This window comes from Oryza glaberrima, chromosome 5, assembly GCF_000147395.1.
Source record: "Oryza glaberrima chromosome 5, OglaRS2, whole genome shotgun sequence".
Taxonomy (NCBI): domain Eukaryota; kingdom Viridiplantae; phylum Streptophyta; class Magnoliopsida; order Poales; family Poaceae; genus Oryza; species Oryza glaberrima.
Genome location: NC_068330.1, coordinates 16,479,344 through 16,497,456, shown reverse-complemented (window position 1 = coordinate 16,497,456; position 18,113 = coordinate 16,479,344). Strand labels below are relative to the sequence as shown.

The following is an 18,113-nucleotide window of genomic DNA, read 5'->3' as shown; positions in this document are numbered from 1 at the left end:
GCCATTCACCAAACATTGATAGGTGGGCCCCTATGACCAACAATGCGTGAAGAACCCTATTCCTCGCATGCTTGCATGGATTGAGTAGGGGTGCATGGCAAGCCACCGCCACACGCTACTTGTATCGAGCCCTACTCGGGCTACCCGAGGCCACGATGGATTGAGCTAGGTATCATGGTGAGTTCTCACCATATCCCGTTCATGGTGGACCCCGCCAAGACATACCCAAGGGCAGCGGGGTGGGCAATGAGAGGAGATCCTGGCAAGACTTACCATATTTGATCCCGATACGAACAATATATTTCCTTTAGTAAAGAAAAACAATATCTTTCCTCGAGCTTTTATCATCAGGTGTTCCCTGGTGAAGATATATGGGGAGAACCAGGACAAGCGAGGAGGGTTGGAAGTGAGAGAAAAGAGATTTCATCACATTTTGTGTGGTTCTTAGGAAATCCAGAAGAGAGGAAGCATAATTATTTTGAGTAATCAATAGACTTGTAAGATCCTCATAACAGATAGGGGTAATCCTACAAATAATAAGAATAGGGTATTGTACCTCCGAGCTTGTATACATCCTAATGAACTCATCGGTTCTTTCGTTTCTATATTGTTTACACGTGACTAGCCTCCCCAGCCAAATTCACATAAGGGGGTTTTGTCAGATTTTTGCTATCGAACCATCAATATAGTTGAGTACTCTCTAGAAACAATAAGTATGACTGAGTGGAGTGGAATTATTAATTCTAAAGGTGAAATGGAAAATTTTGCTTTGGGATCCGTGTAGTGACAAGTATTTGCAAATAACTTTTGTGGTAAGCAATTATAAGTAAATGAGAACAGAAGTAGTATAAACTTAAATAAGCAGTAGACAATTTAAATTTCAGAACTTAATTTTATAGCCGGTTTATAGTATTTTGTTGTTTTTGCTGTTCAACCTTATTTGTAGATCGCTACAGTAAACCTAGTATAAAACTTCATTGTTACAGTTACATGTTTTCGTCTCATATGGTGTATTTTGGCATGATTTCTTATCGAACATGCATGTGCATGGACTAGTTTTAAAATGACCTAGTAGCCCAAGCTAGATTATGGGCTCTAACATGCATATAAAAGTTTAAGGATAGTCGGTATAGTTTACTCATCCGAATATAAGATACGGTAAAGCTAAGCCACAAACAAGATATTTTTATTTTTATTGTACTAGAAAAATATCTGTGCGTTACAATAGGTGAAGACAGTTTTCACGATTGATGGTGGCGCCCACACACTTAGGCTGTGTTCGGCACCGGATGTTCCCAACTCCTATTCCTCGTGTTCCGTGCGCACGCTTTTTAAACTGCTAAATGATGCGTTTTTTTTTGCAAAAAGTTTATATACAGAAGTTGCTTAAAAAATCATATTGATCCATTTTTGAAAAAAAGACTACTAATACTTAATTAATCACGCGCTAATAGACCGCTCCGTTTTACGTGCGTGCGAGATGGGTTCCCAACCCATAGAACCGAACACAACCTTAGTAGTACGTTTTTTTTACATTTTTTTCCTCAAGTTTGAAAATACTATACCTGGCTTTACTCCTATACTTACAATAACTACGGTCCCCATCGGTTGGTCTAGTCTTATTATAAGCCATAACGGCTTATTAGAGCAGGTACAATAGCAGACTATAAGCTAGCTATAAACATATTTTAAAAAGATAAAAGAAGAGAGATAAGGAAGTGGGCTATAGATCTGTAGCCAGCTGCAACACGGACTCCAAGACGTAATGTGTGTATGACAGGTGAGACCAGGTATTAATAGTGTAGTAAGCAACTATTGTATGAATTGTCTATTACATTGGCTATAGAAGATTTGGAGCTAGTAGTTAGCTATACTATTAAGCTTGCTCTTAACGATTAAGAAATAATATGCGAGTAAAAGTTTTATATATTGTTCTTACCGATTGAAAAGCCAAAGTTGAAAAAAATATGTTAAAATAGAATCAAAATCAAATTCAAAATCAAGTTTTAAAATTCAAATTTTGGCTTTAGCTTATAAGCCTTAGGGCAAAGGATGAGGCCATACATTGGAAAAAATAATTATCAAAACAACATCTTGCCTATTTGACCATTATACCTATCTAACCAACAAAGAGAATCATATCACTCCGTGGACCAAACGATCGGTAAAAAAAAAGTTAGCATATCACTGAAACGTGTACGGGCACGTTGCGGGGAAGCACATCTAGGACAAGCAAGCTCCAAACCGGTCTATCCGTCGGCTCAGCCCTTTCTTGATCGGTGTGGCAAGTTAGCTCACCAAAAAAAAGAAAATAAAAAAGAGAACATAACAAAGCAATTTTAGTTATTCATTTACACTAACCAAGGGCCTATTCACTTTGATAAAAAAAATTTTGTCAAAATTTTGGCAACTTACCAAAATTTTGACAGGATTTCTTATATAGTTACCAAAATTTGACAGTAAACTAAATGTAGCTATTTTTTTTTGATAACTTTACTAAAATTTGGTAAGATTGAAAATGACATCAAACTAAACAAGCCTCAAGTACTAAATCCCAAACCAAAGAGGAGAACTTAGTCCAACATCGCCCAAAATCCCCCCGAGAAGGCGAGAACACTCAACAAAACCGGAACAGAAAGTAGAAACGGCCAACACACCACCGCACACCCCTCCCCTCCCAAGAGCGAAGAGGAGAGAGCCTTGCTTGTCGTCCCTCCTAGGCTCCCACCGCATCATCATCACCAACCCCCCCATCAAAAAATCCCATTCCTCCTTCCCAAACCCCCCCCTCCCCTCCCCACCGCCGCTCCCCACCACCACCGCCCCCCCAGATCTACCCCTTCTCTCCTCCCCGACGCGCCGCGCGGCGCCCTAGCTAGGGCAGCGCCGCGCCGCGCCGCGATGCGGGTGCCGTGCTGCTCGCTGTGCCACGTGCGGTACGACGAGGAGGAGCGCGCGCCGCTGCTGCTCCACTGCGGCCATGGCTTCTGCCGCGCGTGCCTCGCCCGGATGCTCGCCAACGCCGCGGGCGCCGTGCTGGCGTGCCCGCGGTGCCGCCACCCCACCGCCGTCGGCAACTCCGTCTCCGCGCTGCGGAAGAACTTCCCCATCCTCTCGCTGCTGTCGTCGTCCCCGTCGTCGCCCTCGTTCCTCCACTCCGACTCCGGCGGCTCTTCCTCCGACGGCTCCGACGACGACGACGACGACTTCTTCGGCCGGCCCAGCCGCCGATCCTCCGCCGCGGGGGCGGGGGCGGGGGCGGCGGCGCCGTCGCTGCAGCCCGCCGGCTGCGCCTCGTTCGACCTCGCCTCGCATCCGGACCTCAAGCTCGCCCGCCGCATCGGGAGCGGGCCGCCGGGCCCCGCGGGGCAGGAGGTGTGGTCCGGCACGCTGTCTCGTGGTGGTGGGGGAGGTGGGGCCAAGAGGTGTAAGCATCCGGTGGCGGTGAAGAGGGTGCCCGTGACCGCGGGGGATGTGCTTGAGGGCGTTCAGGAGGAGGTGGAGCGGCTGAGGCGCGCCGCGACGTGGTGCCGGAATGTTACCACGTTCCATGGTGCTGTGAGGGTCGGCGGGCACCTCTGCTTCGTGATGGATCGGTACGCGGGGTCTGTGCAGACAGAAATGCGACAGAATGGCGGTCGCCTAACGTTGGAGCAGATCCTCAGGTGTGGCATTGCATCCAAACATGGATACTAAGTTTTATTTGCGTGGTTATATTTGCTGCAGTCATGTATGGTTATAGTTGCTGCTATCAAACTATCGATCGCCGAATATGATAACCCTAAAAATACAGTTGAGCTGGGGCGCTATACGACAGTTTGTCCGCTAACTGTATGTGTTCAAATGCATGGGGTTTCAATGGTGGTTCGCTAAGCTGCATGTCTAGCTAGAAGGATCATAAAAGGTGGAAAATGTTGTAGTTTGAGTACTGACGTGGAAAGCGGTTTTTGCGATTAGTAGTGCCAAATTTGATCTCAATGAGTTTGTAGTATTTGTACGTTTCGGCAATGTTTGGGTGATTGTCGGCAGCTTTGTTATTCCATCTGTCCTGCATCTTTTGTCGTGTTGTAACATAGTGCTTAGGTCTATTATTAACAATTATCACACTTAGTGCTTGGAGGAATGAAAGATCACTCTTTGTACTACGATTAAAATTCAAGCCAGGCTGCTCAGGAAGTTCAGTGTCCAGTGAATAACATAGTTTTGTTTTGCAATTGGTTTGTTGATTTAACACACATCAATCATTCTAGATGTGGAGCTTGAGTTCTCTTTAATTTGTGAACAAAATGATCACTTGTATGTGCTATGAATTTGTACTATACAATGTGCAATCGTTTATTCCCAAAATTATAATTCCTAGAATATTGTGAGGTTCGTGACGGCGATGAATGAAATGCCAACACTTTCTGGTTCATATCTGTAATATTTGGCACCCTGGACATTTCTCCATAAAAGATATAACTCATATGGCTGTTAGAATGGAGGGATTGGAGCAAAGATGGTTGTTCACTGCTGCATTAATTCTGTTCCTCTCAACTCAAACTTTAGTTTCCAAAGATCTGTTGAATACTTTTGTGCAGTGGAATAGTGTGGGCCACTCATTTGTGTTTACCTGATGTAGAGTTTCTTACTATAATAGCACACTCACTGTGTGCTGCAACGGATATCAAATAACTGTACCATTAGTCCATGGGTTAAAAAGAATAAGAAATGATTATCCTGTGATCTAAACAATTTGATACATGTTTTTACTCTTTTTGAAGAAGGGAGTTTGGTGCCACATAAGTTAATGGCCGAATCGGGCTAGTTAGCTTTACTAACAAGAAGCACTTTGTCTCAACACACTCTGCTAGCATTTGATGCGAATGCCAATACAAATGTGGGTCAAAGTTCATCAGCACATTGTCAAACTAACCATGCAAATTAATTTCTGAGCATCCTGTATTTCTGTTATAGTTTGGTGGAACTTTGTGAACTGTAGTTGTCTAATAGAAAGTGATATACAATCACAAGTGTCCATGACTCATAACTCATAAAATTCTGAACTCAGATTTCTCTTTTGTCTGGTAGCTACATGGCGCGAATTGCTTCTGTACTAAGTGCATGAAATAGCCCATGCCATACATAGGGAAAAAATAACTTATTTTGTCAGCATGCCAATTTCTTTACTTATTTTTCCATTATAAGAGTTGCCACCTCATTTTTCCTAGTATACTGTTGTTATTATTCTTGAGCACATCAAAAGGATTTAGTTTTTTCATCAGTCTAATTATGTTTGACCTTCCCTTTTGTTTACTCAAGTCTTTATATCTTCTGATTATATTTTTTCCGAGCGTGAGTTTTGCAGATATGGAGCAGATATTGCTCGTGGAGTAGCAGAACTCCATGCAGCAGGTATTGTTTGTATGAGTATAAAGCCGTCAAATATCCTTTTGGATACAAATGGGCATGCAGTTGTTTCCGACTATGGTCTTTCGGCCATTCTTAAGAACCTCACTAGTCGTAGAGTGTCTGATGATTCCAACATGGTTGGCTTGGATGCTACACTTCTTAGCCCCAATTATACAGCTCCTGAGGCTTGGGTGCCATTGAAGAAGTCAATGAATCTGTTTTGGGACAGTGCAAATGGAATATTACCAGAGTCAGATGCATGGAGTTTTGGATGTACACTTGTGGAAATGTGTACTGGTGCTGTTCCGTAAGTAGCCTGATTATTTCATTTGTGTTTCTTAATGCTCCTCGAATGGTGTGGTTAGATGCTAATTGAAATGCAGATGGGCTGGGCTAAGTGCAGAGGAAATTTGTAAGTCTGTTGTAAAAGAGAGGAAGCCACCGCCTCAATATTCAAGGGTAGTCGGTGTAGGACTTCCTGGGGAGCTCTGGAAGATGATTGGTGACTGTTTGCAGTTCAAACCTTCAAGAAGACCATCTTTCCAGGACATGCTAAAAACTTTTCTGAGGCATCTTCTAGATATACCAAGGAGCCCACCTGCAAGTCCTGAAAAGTAATTTTCTTACCTGATTTTTCATTAGTTAACTACAATGCTTTATAAATGGAACTAAGGTTTGTAGAAATTTAGCTAAAAGTGTATAAAACATATAGTGAAATATATTTGAGTTAACCTGATTTACTATAATATCAACTGCAGTAAGGCGCATGTTATTTTCCCCAACTTATTCTTTTGAAGTATGCAAACTTGCTGATACAGAGGATTCTAATGCACTACTTGCTCAAGCAGTGATTTCACAAATGCAAGCATGCCCAACGGTACGGATGTGCCGCCAGCCTCAGTTCTGGACATGGTCCAGGACAATCCAAATGCTTTGCATCATCTTGTATGTGAAGGAGATGCTGCTGGTGTTAGGTTAGTCTTTGACAACTTTTTGTTTGCTGCATCGTATAGCCTATACTGTCTGACACAACCTTTGCTTGTCAGGAATCTTCTTGCAGAAGCTGCCTCAGATGGAAATGGCCGTTTAATTCGTTCGCTCTTGGAAGCACAGAATGCAGATGGATATACTGCCCTACATTTAGCATGCCGAAGAGGCTCAGCAGAAATTGTTGAAGCTATTGTGGCTTATCAAGAGAATGTGGACTTGTTAGATAAGAATGAAAATCCTCCAATAATATTTGCTATGGCTGCTGGCTCTCCACAGTGTGTTCGCGCACTTGTAAGGAGATCTTCTGATGTTAATTCGAGGCTTAGAGAAGGTCTTGGTCCTACTCTTGCTCATGTTTGTGCTCATCATGGCCAACCAGAGTGCATGCGGGTATGTTATTATGCTCACCTTTCATGACTTCAGCTTGCAAGTTCCTAGATTTAAATTCTCTGTGTCTCATGCAGGAATTGCTCATGGCTGGAGCTGATCCTAATGCAGTAGACGGAGAAGGCGAATCTATCCTGCATATTGCTGTGGCCAAGAGATATACTGATTGTGCTATCGTCTTATTGGAAAATGGTGGTTGCAGGTCTATGGGCATACCAAATTCTGTGAATAAAACGTAAGAATGATTTCTGTTTGAAATGGCAAGCTGTTGATGCCCTTCTATTGATGTGTCTTTCCTTATGCTGTTGGCGCCCTTCTATTGGTTGATTTATGCTGTGGAATCATGAAATATTTTCTTCTATTATATGGCTTATTGGCTTTCCTTATGCTGTTGGTGCTGTGGAATCATGAAATATTTCCTTTTGGATCCGTTACCTGCTTGATTCATCAACTGATATTTCATTCTTGTCATGGTGCACAGGCCATTGCATTTATGTATTGAAACATGGAATGCGGATGTGGTGAAAAGATGGGTTGAAGTTGCATCTGAAGAGGAGATAGCTGAAGCAATTGATGTACCTAGCCCTGTTGGGACTGCTTTGTGCATGGCAGCTGCTCTTAAAAAAGAGCACGAGAAAGGTTATTCCTGACTTTGTTCATGTCACATCCATACTTACAAATAGTCAAATATCAAGAGCCATCTCGTTGGTTCTTTACATCCACTGAATGCTGTTATAGAAGAAGCATCATGTTAGAGAAGAGAACTTTGATATTCACAACTCTGCTTCTTATTCCACTAACGAGAGTTGTATTTTAAATGCGATTCACATGGGCACCCTAGAGATTAATTCATATTTATCTCATTCACACTTAGCACAAACAAACTTACATGTTTTAGTTCACTAAGGATGAGGACAGAAGTCTATTTTTTTTTATCTACTGGAAAATGTGTCTGTTTTAATAGTAATATTGACATATATATGTGACAGAGGGTCGAGAGTTAGTACGGGTATTGCTTTCTGCTGGTGCTGATCCCACAGCACAAGATGACCCACACTGTCGAACTGCACTGCATACTGCAGCAATGATCAATGATGCAGAATTGGTTAAGGTAAAGGTTATCTACTTATTATTATTATTTTTCCTTTGCTTTTCTGTTCTTGTCTGATGGTTGGAATTTTACTTCATTTTTCTGCTGTTTCTGCTTTAATTCTATATGAAAATATGCTTTATTCCCTTTGTTATATTTTCTTTGACAGATTATTTTGGAAGCTGGAGTTGATGTAAATATAAGAAATGCTCAGAATACAACACCACTTCTCGTTGCACTGAACAGAGGTGCAAACTCCTGTGTTGGTTTGCTTTTAGCTGCTGGAGCAAACTGCAATCTACAGGTACTGTGGCTTCATTGATCATTTTTAAGGATAGCAGTGTGTTGGTCTGAAAGCATAGTTCAGTAACATGATCTCTTGTGCAACTGGGTATTAGGAATTGTAAACTGTCAACCTGTCTGATCCTGTTATCCTTCTGAATTCTGATTCATTTCTTTACTAGTAATTTATATTTATTTTGTACTTGTGGGGATTTATGCAATTGTCATCATGTTTTCTCATGAAGCATATATATATAAACATAAATAAAATAAAGTGATATTTTTTTTGAGATAGCAAGATAATGTGATGTTTGAATAATGTTTTATGATTCCAGATGTTTTATGTTTGAATAATCTTTTTCTCGATATCCGGCTACAATATGTTTTTTCCTGTTCTTATGATGTGCACAAATCCTAAAAGTCATCATGATATCAATTTGCTGTCAGGCACTGTCATAGTTGTGTATTGATGCATGATAAGAAATTTTTTTGTTGTTATTGAGAATTGAAATACTTAAGAAAACATTTAGTTTTCATTTCATTACTTGGAGCCACTGTGGAGGGCAGCGGGAGCCTATGTATATACTTGAAACAAAATCAACTGTAGAATGGATAGTAATAGCAGAACAAAAAACAGGAATGGGAATGAAAAAAATGAAACCACTGGGATATAGTTACCCAGAAGAGGGAAAACTCTGCTTTTGTAGACCTCTGCAGCTCTTAACAATAGCTTATTTTACGTAAAAACCTTCCAGGAGGCGCTATGGTATCTATTGATATTTCAGAATTGAAATGTGTCATGCCCAACAATATTGCTTTATTGTAGTTCCCAGTGATTTTGCACCCTGAACCTTATCAAGTTCTACTGTATTATCTCACCATAAAGTATAAGGCCCCAGCATGCTTTTCTAGATCATCAGGAGGAATAGATTCTCCATTTCCTCAAATTATTATTGTTAAGTTTAAATGAATAGGAAGGCCTGTTCTGCAATTTGTCCTTTATTCTTCCTTCTAATTTGTCTGATATGAGGTGTTATGGTGGGTTGGCTGCTGGACTTGTTCCAGGTCTGTAATTATGGTGCAATAACTTAAAATCCATGCGTTCATTTTGTTTTGTCACTGCTCCTATTTCCTTCGAACATTATTCAATTTCCATTGTATGTCAGGACCAAGTTATTATGTGCTTAATGTTGTGCTATTTGGTTATCCAGGATGACGACGGCGATAACGCTTTCCACATAGCTGCTGATGCGGCTAAAATGATACGTGAAAACCTCTCATGGATTGTTCAAATGTTACAACAGCCATCGCCGGCTGTTGATGTGAGAAACCACAGGCAAGTAATTCTTGAATGCTATGTTTCACTGATATAGGATGCCGGTACTGCAATACAGAATTTTCCAAATATTAGGACATGTTGATACAGCGATTAAATTGTCCTTTGCACCAGGTAAAGTGTACCTTATTTCGCTTTGCACCAGGGCGTCTCGAATAAATTTCACTTTGCACCAGGCTGTGTCATAAAAATGGAGGAAATTCTTGTAAAATATGAGTGAAACTTATGATACTCCCTAAATTTTTAGATTGTTTCATGGAGTTCTGTTTATGTTTTGTGAATTACGTGAAATTTCTATAAGGTTTATGATTTATCTGGTGTTAAGCTAAACTTACTTCAATACAACGTGATGCAAAGTAAAAGGTATGTGCTAAACCTTGTGCAAAGCAAAACAGGGTGCGATTTACCCACTACAATGGGCAATTTACTTAATTTTAAATGTTAAATGCTTCAATACTAGCCAAGAGCCTGTGCGTTGCAACGGACAACAATTTGAGTTTCTAACCTATTAAATCAATTAATAAACACTTATTTAGTCCAAGTACTATGTTTTTTCTTATTAAAACCAGTAGGTGATTTTAAAATTTGGGGAGAACCAACAGTGAAATGGGGGAGGACTCATTGAAAGGTGGTGTAATAGTATAGATTGTGGGGCCCACACATCAGTGGTAGAGATGGTGTGGGAATGGACACCACCACTACACACATTTTAAGTGGTATAGATATTCTGATACTCCTTATGTGTACGGGAATAGCTGTTGGCAGATGTATCAGTGATTCTTAGTTGAGGTTTGATTGAGTGAAGATTCTCTTAGTTCCTCTTCTTAGGTAGTGTATTATGCCAGTATTTTGCTCATTAAATTTTCAGATGGGTCCTTCTGCCAGGAATGTAGAATGATTGAATGGTATCTTAGAAGTAAATAGCAAGCAAATTTTGGTTATCGAGTATTCTCTCATTTTATTGCAAGGCTGCTTGAAAACTCTCTCATGGGTTAGTTCGTGCAGTGCAGAATTTGTTTCTTTTATTACATACTTACATGTTCGGTATTGTTTCTATCAACTACAGAGGCTGGACATTGCGAGATTTTCTGGAGAGGCTCCCACGAGAATGGATTTCTGAAGAACTGATGGAAACTTTAGAAGAAAAAGGAGTTCATCTCACCCCAACCATGTAAGGAACTCGAGGCATAATGTTGTCGATATTTTTTGGCTGTCCCGTATTTGATCTCATGCTGGAATTATGATTGCTTTGGACCTCAAGTTATCTGAATGGTTTACTTGATGCTGTTACCAGATATGAGTTCGCAGATTGGGTGAAATTTAGAAGAACAGTTACTGAACCAGCTTTTGGCTGGCAAGGTGCAGGACCCAGAAGCATTGGTTTTGTTCAGTCTGTTGTAGACCATGACCACCTTGTTGTGTCATTTTGTTCTGGAGAAGCCCGCGTTTTGACGAGTGAAGTTATCAAAGTCATTCCATTAAATAGGGGCCAACATGTGCAGCTCAAACCTGATGTTTTGGAGCCTAGGTAAGTGAAATTTAATCCTTCATATTCTCATCACTGAACTCTCTTTTGTGCATGGTGCCTTTCTATGAAGTGGAGAATGTGGTTCTTACTACATAGCAAAAACAACTTCGCAAGTTGTGACTGTCTTAAACGATTTGCATTACCAAGTCAGTAAATCCATTAGCCTGTTTGATTCATCTGGACACCGAGATTATAAAAGTAATGGGGACTTATGTCTACTTTATTCTGACATAAATACATGGTTTACTGGATTAGATGTCTGCCCATGTATTTATTGATACTTGCAAGTGAAAGGCCTATTGATACAGCTAATAAATTCGTCTCTACTTTATAGTTTATACTTTCTGTGTGCCATGCAGCCCATGCTAGGTTTCGCTCTGTGCTGATCATGATTGTAAGTTGAAGTTCCAAGATCCATTGACCCAAAACCTGGGAGGTGATCTGTCCTTTCAGTGACTTGCAATTGCATTTGACTGTTAAAAGGTTTTAAAAGTTTACACTGATGTACTGGATGTTGTCAAAAATGATGGCATCCTGGTCGTCCCAAAGAAAGAAAATGATGCTCGCTGCAAATGGTGATTTGCTTCTGATTTTTGACCTTTTCAAAATCTGAAGTTGCTCTTCTGCCTACTGCAAAAAGGCAAACTTTAAAAAGCTGATAATAGGAGCCACTGTTCTGATTTTCATGTCAATGTTAATTAGAATTCCTTCCATCAATATACTAACCGAAGATTTGTGGAGAATGTCTCATGGATCAAATAAAAAATTCACTCATCTTAGTAGGTAATCATTTATTATGTGAAAAATTGTGAATCACCATATAAAATCCTCTGTTGTCAGATTTGGATGGCGTGGTCAGTCACGAGATAGCATTGGGACAGTTCTCTGTGTTGATGATGATGGAATCTTGAGGGTTGGTTTTCCGGGAGCTTCTAGGGGATGGAGAGCTGATCCTGCTGAAATTGTAAGGGTTGAAGAATATAAGGTTGGTAACTGGGTTCGGATTCGTCCCTCATTAACGGTTGCTGTACATGGCATGGAATCTATTACTCCTGGAAGTGTTGGTATTGTCTACTCAATCAGGCCAGACAGCAGTCTTCTATTGGGACTTTGCTATTTGTCAAGTCCATGGCTTTGTGAACCAGAGGAGGTTGAACATGTTGATCCCTTCAAGGTAGTTCTGTTTCTTTTACTCTTACCATTTGTTTCCTGTACTAATATGTTTACCTATTATAAGTCTGAAGTTGCTCTTCTGCTTACTGCAAAAAGCAAAATTAAAATATGATTTTGGGATTTGCCATTTGCATGTGAATGTTAAAGTTCTTACCATCAATATACCAATGTTTGAGGAATGTCTCATAAAAATAAAATTCACTCATCTTAGTAGGTTATCAATTATTGTGGGAGAAATGTGAATCACATATAAAATCCTCTGTTCCCAGATTTGGATGGTATGGTCAGTCATGAGTAGCATTCTGTATTGATGATGATGGAATGTTGAGGGTTCTATTGGACTTTCAGATACATTAATATGTGATAGCCTCTTATTTACTAGAATTGGTTATTCAACTTTGTAAACTCTTGTAGTTGATTAGATTCCATGGCACAGTGATTATGAACTTGTCCTTGCATGTATCTGTGCTTGTTTGCTCTGCTTTTTTGTTTTGTTTAGTGTGAAGCTCATGTTTCTTCAAATTTCCAGATTGGTGACCAAGTATGCGTAAAAAGGTCTGTTGCAGAGCCTAGATATGCCTGGGGTGGTGAAACCCATCATAGCGTGGGAAAAATAATTGACATTGAGAGTGATGGGCTACTCATAATTGATATTCCTAACCGGGCTGTACATTGGCAGGCAGATCCATCAGACATGGAAAAGATAGAAAAGTTTAAGGTTAGAAGTTTACTGGGTTTTCCTTTCAAACCAGCATTTGCTCTGCTTGGAGCACAGCAAATTAATTGGACTCTCATTTTCTATTTATCATTTTATTTGCAGGTCGGTGATTGGGTTAGAGTGAAGGCAACAGTACCATCCCCTAAATATGGCTGGGAGGATGTGACTCGTAGCAGTATTGGGGTGGTTCATAGTCTAGAAGAAGATGGAGATATGGGTGTTGCTTTCTGCTTCAGAAGCAAGCCTTTTTCTTGCTCAGTTGCAGATGTGGAGAAGGCACAGCCTTTTGAGGTAGGAGAAAAAATTCATGTGTTACCTTCAATATCTCAGCCTCGCCTTGGATGGTCAAATGAAACTGCAGCAACCATTGGGGCTATCTCAAGGATAGACATGGATGGGACTCTAAATGTCAAGGTGTCTGGCAGAAATAGCTTGTGGAAGGTAGCTCCAGGTGATGCTGAGAGGCTTTCGGCTTTTGAGGTTGGAGACTGGGTGCGGTTGAAATCTAGTATTGGGAGCAGGCCTACTTATGACTGGAGTGTTGGGAAAATAAGTATTGCAGTAGTTCATAGCATTCAAGACTCTGGTTACCTGGAGTTGGCTGGTTGTTTCAGGAAAGGGAAATGGTTAACTCATAACACAGAAATTGATAAAGTAGAGCCTCTCAAGATTGGTCATCATGTTCGGTTCCGTGCTGGAATTACAGAGCCCAGATGGGGATGGAGAGATGCAAAGCCTGATTCCAGAGGCATAATTGCTGGTGTCCATGCTGATGGAGAAGTAAGAGTAGCCTTCTTTGGTGTGCCTGGGCTGTGGAAAGGTGATCCTGCAGATCTTGAGATTGAGCAAGTTTATGAGGTGGGTGAATGGGTTAGGCTGAGAAATAATGCAGATGATTGGAAGTCGCTCAAACCAGGTAGCATTGGCGTGGTACATGGGATTGGATATGAAGATGATGTCTGGGATGGAACCATTCATGTGGCATTTTGTGGTGAGCAGGAAAGGTGGATAGGGCCTTCAAGCCAGCTTGAAGGAGTCAGCAAGTTTGTCGTTGGGCAGCGCGTGCGGGTCAAACTCTGTATCCGCCAGCCAAGATTTGGCTGGTCTAATCATAATCATTCTAGTATAGGGACCATCTCATCTATTGATGCTGATGGGAAGCTTAGGATTCATACACCCGCTGGTGCGAGAGCTTGGTTGATAGACCCAGCGGAGGTTGAAAAGGTGGAGGAAGAGGAAGAAGTCTGTGTCGGGGACTGGGTAAAGGTTAAGGATTGTGTTGCGACCCCCACATATCAGTGGGGTGACGTGAACCATAATAGCATAGGGGTAGTCCACCGGGCCGAGGATGGTGAACTTTGGGTTGCCTTCTGTTTCTGTGAAAGACAATGGTTGTGCAAAAGGTGGGAAGTGGAGAAGGTGAGGCCATTCCGATTAGGGGACAGAGTACGGATACGACCTGGCCTTGTAACCCCACGTTGGGGATGGGGGGAGGAGACATATGAGAGTAAAGGTGAGGTTGTAGGCGTTGATGCAAATGGGAAACTGAGGATCAAGTTCAGATGGAGGGATGGGCTTTGGATTGGAGATCCTGCCGATATCGTTCTTGATGATATCCCATCACTGACAGAGGCTTCTAATGGCTTTTGTTCATAGTCTCGCAGTATTCTTTTGACCCCATTACCTGATTTCTTGCTCCCTTCCATTGTGCAGTATTTCAAATTTTGTAAGGTCCCAATCATGCAATGGAGTTGCAAGTTGCACATAGGCACCATCGCATAGGCATGGCGGGTTGTATTTCGTGTTGATAAAGCAGGGGGAAAAGAACGAAATGAAGGCTGAAAAAGAACTTTGAAATAGACATGATAACCACCACCTAGGTTTTTTACATGTATAATTATGGGCCTGACTCCTTTTGTATCATATTACCCGTGTACAGGTTTGGACCTGAACATTAATTTAATTGATAGTGTCCTTGGATCTTTACTCTTCCTCTTGGCGGCTGTGCTGATAGGTTCTCCATTCTCTGGCTGAGTTTGGAGTTTGGAGTGTGGACTGTGGAGTGCCAAGCCTGTGCCCCATGTCCAGGAGGTGCCCTGTGTCTACATCCTGCTGGGATACAGATCTGATGCTGTTGTGTGTTTTTCCGAGCTGCTGCTGCTGCTGCTGCTGCCTCCGGTTGCGCAGTTCTGGTACTTACCGGCCATTCCAGACTGTAATGCTATGCGTTGCATGGCAAGCTATGCGAAACTTCAGTTTGGTTGCCAAGAGAAAAAAAAAAAACTCTGTGCTCTTAGGAACGGGCCAGTAGCCCAGTATACCATACAGTACTTCAGTTCCTTTTACCTGTACAAAAATAAAGTACTTCTAGTTGGACCCCGGTTTGCTACGTAATGTGCCAGTGTAACAGTAGGTTTCTGGCATTGTGGACGATTTGCTTCACTGCAGGTTGGATGGATGGACATTAACAAAAGGGCCTCTGAACAGGTAAGGCAACGTACACTATTTCTTAGTTCATCTCATCGTCAAATTTTTGCCAAGAAGTGGGAAATAGTAATCGGCAGCTAGTATGCTAGATTTATCTGACACAGTAAAAAAACATGGTTCAAAAATGGTACTTATTTTCTTCCTAGGAGCATTGCCATACTAGCAAGCACCCGATAAGGTGCGACTTGTTCTTGGTCACACTACATGGAATTGATACTATAGTAACCGATAAGGTCCGACTTGTTCTTGACCACACTGCGTGGAATTGTAGACCTATTGTATTCATCCTATGCATGATTGGCTCATGATTTCATATGTGCATTGAAGAGGGGAAGACAATTCATCTGCAAGGGACCTTTCGACCTGAAAAGAAGAGCCTTGAACCGCTCGCTTTCCTGCAGATATGTGCTCGTATGCATTATCCCATTTAATTGCTGCTTAGTATTTGATTCCTGTCACCCTAATCACTAGCAAATGTGCGCAGGCACTTATATTATTGAAAGGTAAGATTATTATTTGTTCAGAAATTTTGTCTCATAGATTTAGGACAAACTAAAGTTTAGATAATTTTATTTTATAATAATTTAAGGGTTCTATTTTTCTTAAGGTATCTTAGAAAACCATTTACGAACTTTTGAGTAGGAGTACGAACTTTCGAGTAGGAGATGAATTAAGTATTTACAACTTTTGAATCATGTTTTTTTTTCTCGAGTAAATAAGAGACTATTGGTAGTTAATTATCATGCAGTCCATCTATATACATATCATGTAGTGTGGCTGCAAATAAAAAATGCGAGTGCAAGATACTCAAAATTCTTTGATTAAATCGTCTTATGAAAGTGCATGATATAGTAATAAAGGGAGGGAAGCATATGCAGAGGGAAGCATATGCATGGGAAAAAAAAAGAAGAAAGAGAAAAATGAAAAAAGGGAGGGGAGGCGTACGAACCCGCGCACGTAGGTACGCACCTATGCTGAGGTGGGACCTTGTAGTATTTAGTTTGTTCTAAGATCAATTTAATCTAACGGTTTATAATATTGGACCTACCGATTTAAGTGAAAATTAAGTAATAGATACTTTGATTTTTTTTAGAATTTCTAATATTTGCCCTAATTTATTAGAGCACCACGTGGTAGCTTGAGAGCATTTTAAGAAATTTTAAATGACTAATTAGAATATTAACTGCGCAATATATATGTATGGGACATATGGTAGTATTTGTTCCAGCTTCGTCCATGTTTATATACATGTAGAGAGAAATTAATTTTGTGGCTAGCAAACCATTAGATGTCTAATTAATAGCAATTAATTTTGATACCTATTTACAATTGTTCAGAGTAACTCTTACATATTTATCTTACGACTTCGATGATCCGTTGATCACCAATTTACTAATCACCATGACTTGCATGAAAAAATATATAGTAAGGTTTAGGATAGATGAAATTGATGAATTATATAATTTATGTGATAGCTATTTGAGGGTATAAACGAATGAATTGGCTTCTAAAAAGTTAAAATATTGTTTAAAGAAGACACCATTTAGAAACTTAGAAAGCGTGCAAACAAAAATCCAAAATATAGAATCGGGGAAAAAAAGGAGAGGGCCTTAAACTCTATTTATTACCCTTGTCGTAGTAAGAGTTCTATGGATATTCGTCAATATTACGCTCACATTTATAACATAATGATTCCTTTCACCTGTACGAATAAATAGTACAAAATCCAAATACGACATAACACAAATACATTACAATTATTATTTAATCAATTCTTGATTTCAACTTAAATAGAGCTAATTAGTGTTGAGAAAAACATAAGCCATGGTACTTAATTATTCTCTCGCTGCATCACACCTTTAATTTTCTTTTCATGTTATTAACAAAATTAATCATCTCCATATATGATTTGATATGTGGCAAAGTGGTAGCGCTACATCGGTTGTGATCACCTTAGATGTCTCAGATACTACGCTTTGTCACACGTGTGAAAGGCAAAGGTGCAGATGTGCATTGTGCAGCGGGCAAAAAGAGAATTTCGGATGCTTTATTTATAAGCAAACAATAGATCCGATGATTATAATAATATGTCCACCAGATCTAGTGTAAGTGTAAATTAGTTAATATATATTTTAAATTGTTATTTTAATGGGTACACATGGTGTGCACCTTATTTTGAAACAGTGCATTACTTGAGAATAATAGATCAATGTAATAAAAAGTAGATCCGATGATTTATATAATGGGGCCATCAGTTTAAGTGCACTTAAGTGCACGTATAAATTATTTAATATAGATATTATTTATTTGATAGGTACACAATATAGTTGTGTAAAATTTATTTTAAAATAGTGCATTATTTGAAAATAATAGTACAAAGTAAACCGGTTTAAGTTATATGATGGTAGATTCTTTGTTTGTAAAATTATAATTATTTAAAAATATATCCATTATATATATAAATGGAAAAAAGAAGAAGAAAGAAGAAAAAATAAAAAAAAAGGGGGGGGGGGGGAAGGGGGGAGGAACGTACGTATATACTCCACCTGCCAATGCGCGGGAGGAGGATAGGTGGGACCCATGGTATTTAGTTTGTTTTAAAATCAATTTTATCTAACGGTGTATAATATTGGACCTACCAATTTAAGTGAAAATCAAGGGATAGATGTTCTGCTTTTTTTCATAGAATTTATAGGATTTTCTCTATTTTATTAGAGCGCCACGTGGCGGC

General features: G+C 40.2%; 1 protein-coding gene across 1 annotated transcript; it reads left to right on the top strand.

Annotated features, from left to right (window-relative positions):
* The first annotated feature begins 2,794 nt into the window (after nucleotides 1-2,794).
* LOC127772531 (E3 ubiquitin-protein ligase KEG) lies at nucleotides 2,795-14,881 on the top strand. Its single transcript, XM_052298464.1, has 15 exons — nucleotides 2,795-3,665; nucleotides 5,348-5,698; nucleotides 5,775-6,005; nucleotides 6,240-6,365; nucleotides 6,438-6,771; nucleotides 6,846-7,003; nucleotides 7,250-7,407; nucleotides 7,758-7,879; nucleotides 8,028-8,162; nucleotides 9,352-9,476; nucleotides 10,543-10,647; nucleotides 10,771-11,004; nucleotides 11,845-12,178; nucleotides 12,707-12,895; nucleotides 12,998-14,881. The coding sequence occupies exons 1-15, from the start codon at nucleotides 2,902-2,904 to the stop codon at nucleotides 14,549-14,551; spliced, it is 4,920 nt and encodes a 1,639-aa protein (XP_052154424.1). The 5' UTR covers nucleotides 2,795-2,901; the 3' UTR covers nucleotides 14,552-14,881.
* The last annotated feature ends 3,232 nt before the right edge of the window (nucleotides 14,882-18,113 follow it).